The sequence below is a fragment of the Chlorocebus sabaeus genome, chromosome 17 (genome assembly GCF_047675955.1).
Source record: "Chlorocebus sabaeus isolate Y175 chromosome 17, mChlSab1.0.hap1, whole genome shotgun sequence".
Classification (NCBI taxonomy): Eukaryota; Metazoa; Chordata; class Mammalia; order Primates; family Cercopithecidae; genus Chlorocebus; species Chlorocebus sabaeus.
Window position 1 is genome coordinate 10751812 of NC_132920.1, and position 12948 is coordinate 10764759.

The following is a 12948-nucleotide window of genomic DNA, read 5'->3' on the forward strand; positions in this document are numbered from 1 at the left end:
CACTGCGAAGCCCCCATCTCTGAAGTGCTCTCTGTGTCTGTCTTGTTCTGTAAAATGGTTGTAAGTGGACCTATTCTCGTAGGGTTATTGTAGGGATTGATGAGACTCTTCAGAGCACGTGGCATAGAATCTGTACTCATTAAATGTCAGCTAGCATCATTGCCATCATTATCGTCACCATCATCATCATCACTATCGGTGCATGCTCAGTCTGGCGGTAGCATAGGGATGCATTGATGAGGAAAAATCTAGAGTCTGGAGACCAGTCAGGAAGTCACTGCTAATAGCTGAAATGAGAGAGGATGAGGGTCTGAACCACAACCGTGGCAGAGGGTGAAGAAGAAGGGAACGAAGCAGGTTCACGGGGTGGAGGTGGCAGGGAAAGGGGAACATAAACTCCTAAGTTTGTAGCTCAGGTGACTGGGTGCACTCTCCATGGATAGCAACATAGGAGGAGAATGAGGATTGGGGGAAAGACACGGTACCCGGAGGACATTCAAGTTGTGGCAGGCAGAGGGCAGGTGGGCAGGCGTGGAGACTGGTAATGATCAGGGTGTGGTGCTTACAGAGTTGTGGGCTTGGAGGAGCCAGCTCAGAGGGACTGCGAATGCGCAGAGACCTGGAGTAGACCCCCAAGGAACATCAGCATTAAGGGACAGGAGAGAAAAGGATCCCATGGAGGAAGAGAACAGGTAGAGAGGGGGGTGGTAGGAGGAACAGGATATGGAAATCCAAGAGTATACACACTGAGTGTGAAAAAAAGGAATGGGAGATGAGGCAGAGGACTTGGATGGGATCAGCATTGCCCATGGGATCTGGCCACTGGGATGTCAAGATCTAGCGGAGCTGCTGCACTGGCAGGAAGCAGACTGAAGACAAACGACAACCGGAAGTGACAGGTGGAGCTAGCTCTGCATGGAGACAGTTTATCTCTAGAAGGCGAAACGGGGCTCTGATCACCCTCGTGGTTTCAAAGCACTGTTCAGTAAACAGAGTGTTTTCTCCATAGTGTTATCTGTTCACATGTCTCAACACTGGGCTCTTGTGTCCCTGAGGTCTCTCAGGGTATATCAGGCTTCAACAGGTGTCTGCTCTTGAAGCAACAAATGTTAAAGTGCAATATTATGTTATCAGCCCCTAAAGGATTGTATACAGTAAGCACATTGCTCTCAGTCTATACATGTTTAACCCTACTGAATTTTGCATAAGTTCAGCTGCTGCCTACTTTAACCTTTTACTTCAGAAAAATTTGAGGAAGGAAATTCAAAACAGTGATTGGATTCACTAGCAGCTTCAGTCATGTCTCTTGCTCTCATCCTCATCAGCAGAGCAAACACGTATTAAATGCTTAGCATGTGGCAAAATTCCAGGTAGGGTTATGTAAGAATACCTAAGGAAATTTCGTCCATTTTACGGACGGGAAAGCTGGCTTAAACTACTTGTCCCAAACCACAAAAGCTGGTGAGTGACGAAATGGGGATACGTCAGACTCTAGGATTCATGCATTGAACACTTATATGATGCTTCTTATTGGAGAAAGAAGTTGTTAGGGGAAAAAAATGAACAGAAAATTAGGTCTTCTTGAATTATTTTGGCTTATTATTTGAAGTACCTTGTATGCTATGAATTTTCAGATTGGAGCCAGTGGTTAGCACTGTTGAAACCAGTGACACTGAACCCCTAGGAAATCCACCATCTCTATTAACGCAGTTAACCTTTTTTTTTTTTTTTTAATTTTTATTTATTTATTTGAGATGGAGTCTTGCTCTGTTGCCAGGCTGGAGTGCAGTGGCGCAATCTCAGCTCACTGCAACCTCTGCCTCCCGGGTTCAAGCGATTCTCCTGCCTCAGCCTCCCGAGTAGCTGGGATTACAGGCGCACGCCACCACACCCGGCTAATTTTTGTATTTTTAGTAGAGATGGGGTTTCACCATGTTGGCCAGGATAGTCTCGATCTCTTGATCTCATGATCTGCCCGGCTCGGCCTCCTGAAGTGCTGGGATTACAGGTGTGGGCCACCGCACTCAGCCTAACCTTTTTTAAAAAGTGGTTGTTCATGCTTAATAAATGAATTTCAGAACTTTGAAAAAAAATTCCAAGAATATAGATCACAAAATTAGAAATATTCTTTTGATTCTTTTCATTAGAATTATTTGCTTGATTTCTTCTATAAATGTCCATAATTAATTTAAGAAGACCAGCATATAACCTTTTGAGAGCATATTCATCTTAAAATCTCAATTACTGAAGGAAGATATTCTTTTTTTTTTTTTTTTTTTTTTTTGAGACAGAGTCTCGCTCTGTCGCCCAGGCTGGAGTGCAGTGGCCGGATCTCAGCTCACTGCAAGCTCCGCCTCCCGGGTTCGCGCCATTCTCCTGCCTCAGCCTCCCGAGTAGCTGGGACTACAGGCGCCCGCCACCTCGCCCGGCTAGTTTTTTGTATATTTTAGTAGAGACGGGGTTTCACCGTGTTAGCCAGGATGGTCTCGATCTCCTGACCTCGTGATCCGCCCGTCTCAGCCTCCCAAAGTGCTGGGATTACAGGCTTGAGCCACCGCGCCCGGCTGAAGGAAGATATTCTTGATGAGACAGAATGCTTTTCTTTGTCCTAGTCCTGATTTGACTTCTAAAAGCAGATCATCTTGGTCTTTTATGTCAGGATTGGGGCATGTGTTGAGAAGAGAATTAGACAAGAGATTCAAAGAACAAATTGCATTCATCTGACACCCAGAAATTACCTTGTAGGTCCTCTAATTTTTCAGGAAAAGTTTCATTGCATGATAGTTTTTCGATTGGTTTAATTATGCTTTCTTCTAAAGAGAAGACAGATGGAAAGAAAGAATAATAGTAAGGAGAAAGTGTTAGGAAAAGCAGAGAAAAAATGGATTAGATGATTAATGAAAAGACCCAGAAAGAACCCTTAAAAATGCAAAAATGTCCCCATGTGTTGTCACAGCATTTATTTGATGCCAACTGTATATTCCCTGAGACTCAAAGTTGTTCTACTGTCATTTAATTGAATTTGTGTAATTGGTTGGTTCAGTGAATATTATTTTTAATTATCTGAAGAAAAAATAAGTAAATTACAGTGCTGCAGTGTATGACACCTCAGCAACATTAAATGGATAAGCTGAGTTTTTAAAGAATCTGGAAAACTTGTAAAAAGTCCAAATGTATTGAGTATTGATGTCACATCAGAATATCTCACTAAACTACTCACTTATTATAATGGTAATTGTCAAAGTTTTTTGATCCAGTATCACCTACATTAAAAACAAACTGTACCTCTTTACACACTTTTAAGTTGATATTTAAAATTTTTAATCATAAGTTTAACAGTTCCAAAGGATGTTATTTCTGACATATTGTAACTATAGGCATTTTAAAAATAAAACTATTAGTGATTTTTTTTGAGACAGAGTCTCACTCTGTCGCCCAGGCTGGAGTGCAGTGGTGTGATCTCGGCTCACTGCAACCTCCACTTCCCGGGTTCAAGAGATTCTCCTGCCTCAGCCTCCTGAGTAGCTGGGTTTATAGGTGCATGCCACCATGCCTGGCTAATTTTTTTTTTTTTGTATTTGTAGTAGAGATGGGGTTTCACCATGTTGGTCAGGCTGGTCTCAAACTCCTGATCTTGTGATTCGCCCACCTCGGCCTCCCAAAGTGCTGGGATTACAGGAGTGGGCCACTGCGCCTGGCCAAAACTATTAGTGATTTTACGCCCTCCAATATTGACATAAAAATACATGAACAAGTTCCTTTTTGACACTTGGACATTTCACATTAATTCCTTTTTCCCTTAAAATTATATTTTTATTTATACTTCAGCTTCCAAATTTTATCCAAATGTAATCTTAGGCTTAAAAGTCTTAAAATTGGCCACTCTAAAATATGTATAAATTACATTTTTAAAAAATTTCTTGTAACCATAAGGATATTAACACACTATATAAAGTTAGTTATAATTACAATGATTCATTGTATATAATTAATCAAAAAGTTGAATATTATATATTTTGATTACTAAACACGGAAATTCAGTTTTTTGCAAACGCGTCTCTTAATGAGAAAGGTGAGGCTATTTTCAACTAGTTCATGTATCAACAAATGAGTATTTATTGCTGGAATCACAGCATCAGGGCCATTTTCTCTCTCTTTTCTTTCTTCTTCCTTTTTGGAGACAGAAGCACTAAGAAATCTCGCTAATACAAACAGATAGTTGGGAACAAAAGGGGTTTTGTGATAGCTTTGCCCCTCTATTCTTCAAACACTCTTCAAAGTTACAGACCAATATTCATATATTGATCTCATAAAAAAATTTTTTTAAAAAATTTTAAATTACCTGTCAGCTAAGAACTCGAGCAGGTCCTCCTTCAATTTTCTAAATGCTGGGAACTGTTAAGACTCCCCGACTTTAAAAAGGATCTGTTCCTCAGTCATCAAATCAAAGTTACTGACCCTCTCAAGAGTGACATCAACATACCAGAATTTCCGTTTCATTGGCACCCCAGATATTTTTACATTTTGAGGAGAAAGAAAACGCACCATGGTAGCCAGTGAGAAGTCTTCTTTTCAGAATAGAGACTCCCTGCTAGGGCAGACCTATCTCAGGAAAGACTCAGATGGAGGTTGAGAATATCCTTAAAACTAGCTGTACTCAAGAATTAATGGGAAAACCTTTTCTTTTTTTTTATTATTGTACTTTTTAATATAGAGGCACAGTTCCACCATGTTGGCCAGGTTGATCTCAAACTCCTAGGCTCAAGGGACCTGCCCACCTCCGCCTCCCAAAGTGCTGGGATTACAGGTGTGAACCACCACGCTCATCCGGCTGGAAACAGTTTTACTGAAGAGGCAGTGTTACCACTCCATGACTGCTCCAGCAGAGCAGGGCTCCCCCTAGGCAGAGTGTGGCGGAAAACCTTGGTGTGTCTCCCCAGTGCACATGTACCTTGGTTGGAAGAGCGCTGCAGTATATTTAAAAGTAGACATCTATAAAGGAAAACCACGTACATGTACAGTTTGTGTTCTTGCGTTACCTGCATTGCTCCTTTTGAAAGCAAGTTCTGCCCCGACGGGTCCCAGTGACTTGGGGAATAACTGGTTGTTCCAAGTGTGGGGGTTTATTTCCTTTCCACTGGCCATCAAGGACACGTTCTTGGGATTCACACCTGAGAAGAACAAAGCAGCCGCCTCGAAGGTTAGAGTGGATCATAAACTTAAAGGAAACGTGTGTAATACATTCAAACAAAGACTAGAAATACCTTGGACAGGAGAATGGAAATAAATCTACGTGAAACTGTAACAGATACTTGTTTTCTGATGAAGCCCTTAGCACAACCCCCTGGGATGGTGACAGTGTACTTTATAGGCAGAAGATATTTTCTATACTATAATAACATTTGATGTTTTTGCTAGGGGTCTTGTAAAAAATGAGGTGTCATAAAAATTTTTCTTCAACAACACGACATTTTTAAATTTTTTTTTGAGACAGGGTCTCTCTCTGTCGCCCAGGCTGGAGTGCCATGGTGTGATCTCGGCTCACTGCAGCCTCCACCTCCTGGCTTCAAGTGAGTCTTGTGTCTCAGCCTCCCGAGTAGCTGGGATTACAAGCGCCCAACAGCAGCATGCTTGGCTAATTTTTGTATTTTTAGTAGAGGGGATTTCACCATGTTGGCCACGTTGGTCTCAAACTCCTGGCCTCAAGTGATCCGTTCACCTTGGCCTCCCAAAGTGCTGAGATTACAGGTGTGAGCCACCACACCCGACCCAACATGACATTTTCATGTCACTTGTTTTGAGCGTATATTCTTGGCCCGACCCTTGGTGTAGCAGGGAAAACAGACACATGACTAAGAACTCAGGAAAACCTTTGAAGTTCGGAGATATGAAGCTCCGCCTGTAGCACTTACTTGTATGTGAGACACAGTAAAACAGAAAGTTTAGGCCCTGTGCACCAGAAAGAAGGCATTGCAAATGTACTTGGAAAAAGGACAGTTTTAATTACTTATGATTTTCTGAAATCTGTGAAATGTCCATTCAGCCTTGGGCTGTGATACTAGTGGTCAAAGGGAGTTGTTTCAACCTGTTCTTAAGAGACTTGAAAACTTCTTGAGCTTGTTTTCTTTTCACTGATAATTAAATTAGAGTGAACTTGCCCATTCTATGCCTTTAGGTCATTCACGGAGAGTTTTCTTTATCTAGTGCAGAAATAATCACTGGGGACTCCATTGATTTAGGAAGTCAAAACTGTCTCCAGGCAGTTGAGCTTTTGCTTTTTGCAAGCTGAATTCCTTAGAAAGGTTTCATATTTATGAGATATGTAATAATGTCCTTATTTTGAAACCAGAAATACTGAGCCTCAAAAGTTACCCATTATCAGTTCTCTAAGGAAACACTTCATCAGGCAAGTAATTTCCCTTTCTTTAAAGGATTTAACTTCCCTAATAAAACTACGAATCAAATTATAATAGGCAACTACTGTCTGGGCGCAATGGCTTATGCCTGTAATCCCAGCACTTTGGGAGGCTGAGGCGAGTGGCTCACGAGGTCAGGAGTTCGAGACCAGCTTGGCCAACATAGTGACACCCTGTCTCTACTAAAAATACAACAATTAGCTGGGCATGAGGCAGGGGAATCGCTTGAACCTGGGAGGCAGAGGTTGTGGTGAGCCGAGATCGTGCCACTGCACGCTAGCCTGGGCAACAGAGCGAGATTCCATCTCAAAAAAAAAAAGACAAAAAAAGGCAACTACCTGACCATAAAGATGCACTTGGTGGCAATTACTCATATTAAAAACATCTTTAGGCTGGGCATGGTGGCCCACGCCTGTAATCCCAGCACTTTGGGAGGCCGAGGCAGGTGGATCGCCTGAGGTCAGGAGTTTGAGACCAGCCTGGTTAGCATGGCAAGACCCCGCCTCTGCTTAAAATAATACAAAAAAATTAGCTGGGTGTCGTGGTACCTGCCTGTAATCCCAGCTACTCGGGAGGCTGAGGCACAAGAATCACTTGAACCCAAGAGGTAGAAGTTGCAATGAGCTGAGACGGTGCCACTGCATCCAGCCTGGTCTATAGAGCAAGACTTTGTCAGAAGAAAAAAAAAAAAAAAAAATTACCTACCCAAAAAGGAAGTGCAAGGTGGGGGGTAAAACATTAAAAATCGGTGTGAACACAGTTCTCATAACTATAGTTCAACAAAGAATGAGTTCTGAATATTTAAATGATGTTGTTAATCCAGTTGGCCTTGGCAATATTCCTAAATAGGCTTTATTTTTTTTTTAAAGTATTTTAAAGTAAAAGGAAGGTAAGTAAATTATTGAAGATAATTAGTTTAATTCAAGGTCATTTTCTTTTTTTAGACAGACTTTTGCTCTTGTTGCCCAGGCTGGAGTGCAACAGCATGATCTCAGCTCACCAAAACCTCCACCTCCCAGGTTCAAGTGATTCTCTTGCCTCAGCCTCCCGAGTAGCTGGGATTACAGGCATGTGCCATCATGCCCGGCTAACTTTGTATTTTCAGTAGAGACAGGGTTTCTCCATGTTGGTCAGGCTAGTCTCCAACTCCCGACCTCAGGTGATCTGCCCGCCTCAGCCTCCCAAAGTGCTGGGATTACAGGTGTGAGACACCATGCCTGGCCTCAAGGTCTATTTAAGATAAATATTCCAATTTGTTGGAAATAGATATATCCTGTCCTAGAATTTTGTTATTTATTTGTTTATAAGTTTTCACTGGGTACCTCCTACACACCAAACGCCCTTAGGAAGAAGCATAAATTAATATAATTTGATATTATAATGATAGATATCATTATATGATGATAATCCCTTGCCTCAAAGGACATAAAAAAGTCAGTTAGCAAATATTTACTGAGCACCTACCAGTGCCAGGCAGTGTGTGGCACTGGAGAAAAAGTGGTAAACAAAATAGACCAGTTTCTACTCTTTGGTTCTTAGAATCTAATGAGAAGGGAGACGGTTTTAGTTATAACTAAGTAAATACATAATGAGCAGTGTGCATAATATTTAGAAGAATCTGGGGTGGAGGGGGCAAATAACAGAAGCAACTCAGCCAGTCTTTCTTTAAATAAGCAACTTTAAGCTGAAATATGAATCACGGTTAACCCCCATTTATGCCTGAGGTCGCAATTTTTTGAAATTTAGCAATCAGGCCTTGGCAATGACCTTGAGCAGTAGGATGTAACTACCACATGTTTAGCGTTCCAATAATGGAACACTAGGCATAAATGTGTTTTAAGGGGTGGGGAGGTGTGATCCTTGAAGAGGCAACAGTTTGGGCAGAGGACCTGAGATGCGAAAGAACTCACAGATGGCCAGTAAGGGTGCAGCAAGAACACGGGGTGGTATAAAATGAGGCTAGAGAGGGAAGGAGGGGCAGGTCACATAGGATTTTGTGTGCCGTGTTAAGGAAGTGAAAATGCTGTAGCAGAGGCTAATGTAGAAATGACACAGGACGTTGAATAAACAGGGTGGGAGGAAAGATGGTAAATAATGAATGGGAAGAGAGAAGGATCCACAGATCAGTTTCAAAAGTGCTATGGAGGCCAAGTGCGGTGGCTCACACCTGTAATCTCAGCACTTTGAGAGGCTGAGGCAGCTGGATCACTTGAGGTCAGGAGTTCACAATTATCCTGGCCAACATGGTGAAACCCCATCTCTACTAAAAACACAAAAATTAGCTGGGCGTGGTGGCGTGCGCCTGCAGTCCCAGCTACTTGGGAGTCTGAGGCAGGAGAATCAACTGAACACAGGACGCGGAGGTTGCAGTGAGCCGAGATGGTACCACTGCACTCCAGCCTGGGCAACAGAGCAACACTTCATCTCCAAAAAACAAAACAAAACAAAACAAACAAACAAACAAAAACAAAAAAAGAAGTGCTATGGAGTGAGCTGCTCTTCTGGCCAGCAGTGGTGGCATCGATTCATGCCCAGAGTCCTGGCTGTAGGAGCAGGGGGTGAGACCAGAGGGCACCGCTGAGAGATTAGCATTTCCATTGCGTACTGTATTTGCAACTACCTTGTGATAATTAAAGTACCTAAGGCTTACAGAGTGAGCTGACAGATGGTGCAGTCCCATCGTAAGTTACAGAAAACAGAATCTTGCTCCAAGTACACAGCCGGTTAGTAGTAGCTGGTCAATAACTATGACTCTTGCGTCTCCTTCCTGAAGGCCAGTGTCACAGATCTGCCAATCCTTGCAGTATAATGTCATGCTGCCCTGCAATTATATGGTACATTTCTAGAGCTCCCATAATCCTAAAAGTTGATGCTTAATAAGACCTCTTATACTTGGCTTTAGGGTAAAGAGGGGTCCCCAAAAGATATTAGTATTTTTTATTCCTGAAGATACTCAATTACAAAAGTAACTATGGATCATAAAAAAATGTCAAGGATTGCTTCTTTTTTTAAATTTTTTTATTTTTTGAGACAGAGTTTCGCTCTTGTTGCCCAGGCTGGAGTGCAATGGCATGATCTCGGCTCACTGCAACCTCTGCCTTTCGGATTCAAGCAATTCTCCTGCCTCAGCCTCCTGTGTAGCTGGGATTACAGGCACCCGCCACCACGCCTAGCTAATTTTTTTGTATTTTTAGTAGAGATGGGGTTTCATTATGTTGGCCAGGCTGGTTTCAAATTCCTGACCTCAAGTGATCCACCGGCTTTGGTCTCCCAAAGTGCTGGGATTACAAGCATAAGCCACCGCACCCGGCCAAAGATTGCCTCTTATTTGGGTTTCTATTCTTTCCATAGTTGCTGGTTCACAATAGGTGCTCAATAAATGTCTGTCCAAGTGACTGAACTGAGCCTGATTCTAGTTTTAAATTTCATCCAACTCCAGAGGGGTCATCTTCAAAACAATGAATGCCAACAGGTGACAGGAAGGCTCAAGTTTACACACCACACAATTATTTGTAATTGAGTTTACTTTTTAAATCTCAATTATAGCCTTACTTCTGATCCCAAATATTTGCAGACTTTGTTAGATTTCTGGTTAAAAAGGAAATTTATCAAACAGGTCTCAGATACCCTGAAATAAATTTTTGAAAACCACATTAGGAAGCAGAACTATGAAAACAGGGTGCTTTGGCTCAAAGGATAAATATCCTTTGACAAAGTTTGCAGTAGTCTTTCCTACCACTCACTTCTATAAGTAAGAAAATATCGATTTGCGATATTTCAGTCAGTGAAATGTACTGTTTTTGTTTTGTTTTTGAGACGAAGTCTTACTCTGTTGCCAGGCTGGAGTGCAGTGGTGTGATCTCAGCTCACTGCAACCTCCGCCTCCCGAGTTCAAGCAATTCTCCTGCCTCAGCCTCCTGAGTAGCTAGGATTACAGGCACGCACCACCACGCCCAGCTAATTTTTGTATTTTCAGTAGAGATGGGGTTTCACCATGTTGGCTAGGATGGTCTGGATCTCTTGATCTCATGATCCACCCACCCTGGCCTCCCAAAGTGCTGGGATTACAGGCGTGAGCCACCTTACCCAGCAAAATGTACTGATTAAAAAAAAAAAAAAGTAAAAAGTATCTCCCATGAACATATGTTTCGGAAATTTCCTTCCATCCCTGCTTTTGCAGTCAGATTAAAACTCTCTCAGAAATCCTTTTTTTCTCTCTCATGATTTCAACACCAAAATTTACACACAGGTATCTAAAGATTACAACACAAGGATTTCTGCTGCTTTCAAAAGTGTGCCTCAACCCTGGTCTTGATCCCAACTCCTCTCCCACCTTCCTAAGGTCTTCAGTCCCTCACTCATCCGCCTTCACCTCCTGTGTTACCAGTTCCTCCTCTGTAAGAGATCCTGCTCCTCTACACGCAAACCTGCATGGAGAACTGCTGAAATGCCTCATTCTGTTTCTAAGCTCCTCTTCACAGCCATCTAAGATGAAGCAGCCGAAATGAGGCCTGCCATGTTTACAGTCTGATTGTCAAGAAATATGGGCAGATTTCTCATTCTGTGAGTGTCATGATATGACAACTTCCTATACAAAAATGTTAGAATAACTTATTTTCTCTCACTTTCAAGAATCAAAGCATAATGTCACAAATAGAACAGTTTTCAAACTGTAGGTGAAATGACAGTCAGGAAAGTTTGACCTCATGAGGAAGAAAGAATACAGACTTTAAGGTCAAAAGTAGATTTTTTTTTTTTTTTTTTTTTTTGAGACAGAGTCTCACTCTGTCACCCAGGCTGGAATGCAATGGTGCAATCTCGGCTCACTGCAACCTCTGCCTCCCGGGTTCAAGTAATTTTCCTGCCTCACCCTCCTGAGTAGCTGAGATTACAGGCACGCACCACCACGCCCAGCTAATTTTTGTATTTTCAGTAGAGACGAGGTTTTGCCATGTTGGACAGGCTGGTCTCGAACTACTGATCTCAAGTGATCCGCCTGCCTCAGCCTCCCAAAGTGCTGGGATTACAGGCATGAGCCACTGCACCTGGCCTCATTAACTATTTTAATAAGATACTTGTAAATTAATTTGGCATATGCAACCAATAAGATACATATACATTTTTTCATTGTTTCTCTATCCAGACATACACAAACAAGACCCAGGTTTTTCCAGGCCCACTTCCCATGTCTCACTCTGGTGCCACAGAGCCTAAAGACGTGCTTACATCAACGACGACAAAAAATATCATAGGGCTGGGTGTGGTGGCTCACGCCTGTAATCCCAACACTTTGGAAGCGAGGTGGGTGGATCACCTGAGGTCAGGAGTTCAAGACCCGCCTGGCCAACATGGTGAAACCCCGTCTCTACTGAAAAATATAAAAATTAGCCAGACATAGTCATGAGCGCCTGTAATTCCAGCTACTTGGAAGACTGAGGCAGGAGAATCACTGAAACCCAGGAGGCGGAGGTTGCAGTGAGCTAAGATCACGCCACTGCACTCCAGCCTGGGCGACAAGAGCAAAACTCTGTCTGTCACACACACACACACACACACACACACGCAAAAGTATTTAACCTATTTAGATCTCCAAATACGCAGGGTTATAAAGTTTTTGCTCTGTCCTTGATGGCTTTATGCCAATTTCTTCAACCTCTCAAATATGTTAGTGTCTTCCTCCTCACAAATCAGTACAGGACTGCAGTCCTAAAGCCTCAATACACCCCCTGTAAGTTTACATCAACTTATTCAACACCTGTGGCTAAACCTATACACCCACTATGCCTTCTGTTTTCTATCCCATTCATTTCTAAACCCTCTGCTTGGTTTCATTTTTTTTCCTTTCCCCAATTACTAACAGCAAGAGAGGGTCCCAACTGAATTCTTTTTTTTTTTTAGACAGAGTCTTGCTCTGTTGCCCATGCTGGAGTGCAGTGGTGCCATCTCGGCTCACTGCAACCTCCGCCTTCTGGGTTCAAGCAATTCTCCTGTCTCAGCCTCCCGAGTAGCTGGGATTACAGGTGCCCGCCACCATGTCCAGCTAATTTTTGTATTTTTAGTAGAGACGGGGTTTCGCCATGTTGGCCAGGCTGGTCTCGAACTCCTGAACTCAGGTGATCCACCCACCTCGGCCTTCCAAAGTGCTAGGATTACATGTGTGAGCCACTGTGCCCAGCCCCAGCTGGATTCTTACAACTGAAATTTCTATGTTTGCCTAAAAGGTACACAGGGAAGTGTGTTACGGATCCATCTTTTGCTGGCAATCCAATCTCAACCTTTTCTCTTGTTTGCCATACCCCATCTTCCCAAACAAGCTTCTGGGAAATGGAGACTGTGTCTTGCTTCAGGAGACTTAGATGTGAAAAGCAAATCTTCCTCAGATAAACACGGTGGCCCACTCATGTGTTTAGAAAGTTATAAATGACCATGCCCACAAAAACACAAAAGAAAAAGATCATTTTCTCCCTCACTGGATTAAAGATGTATCTGCGCAGATACAGGATGATTTAAAAATGGATTCCCTTTTAGATTA

General features: G+C 42.6%; 1 protein-coding gene across 1 annotated transcript in view; it reads right to left on the reverse strand.

The window, feature by feature from the left end:
* MAK (male germ cell associated kinase) overlaps positions 1-12948 on the reverse strand; it is a 71794-nt gene that overhangs the window by 12467 nt on the left and 46379 nt on the right. The window contains exons 11-12 of the mRNA XM_007973702.3: positions 5040-5171; positions 2739-2813 (exon numbers count right to left, since the gene is read on the reverse strand). Of these exons, the coding sequence (XP_007971893.3) occupies positions 2739-2813; positions 5040-5171 (207 nt within the window). The remainder of the gene's footprint in view (positions 1-2738; positions 2814-5039; positions 5172-12948) is intronic.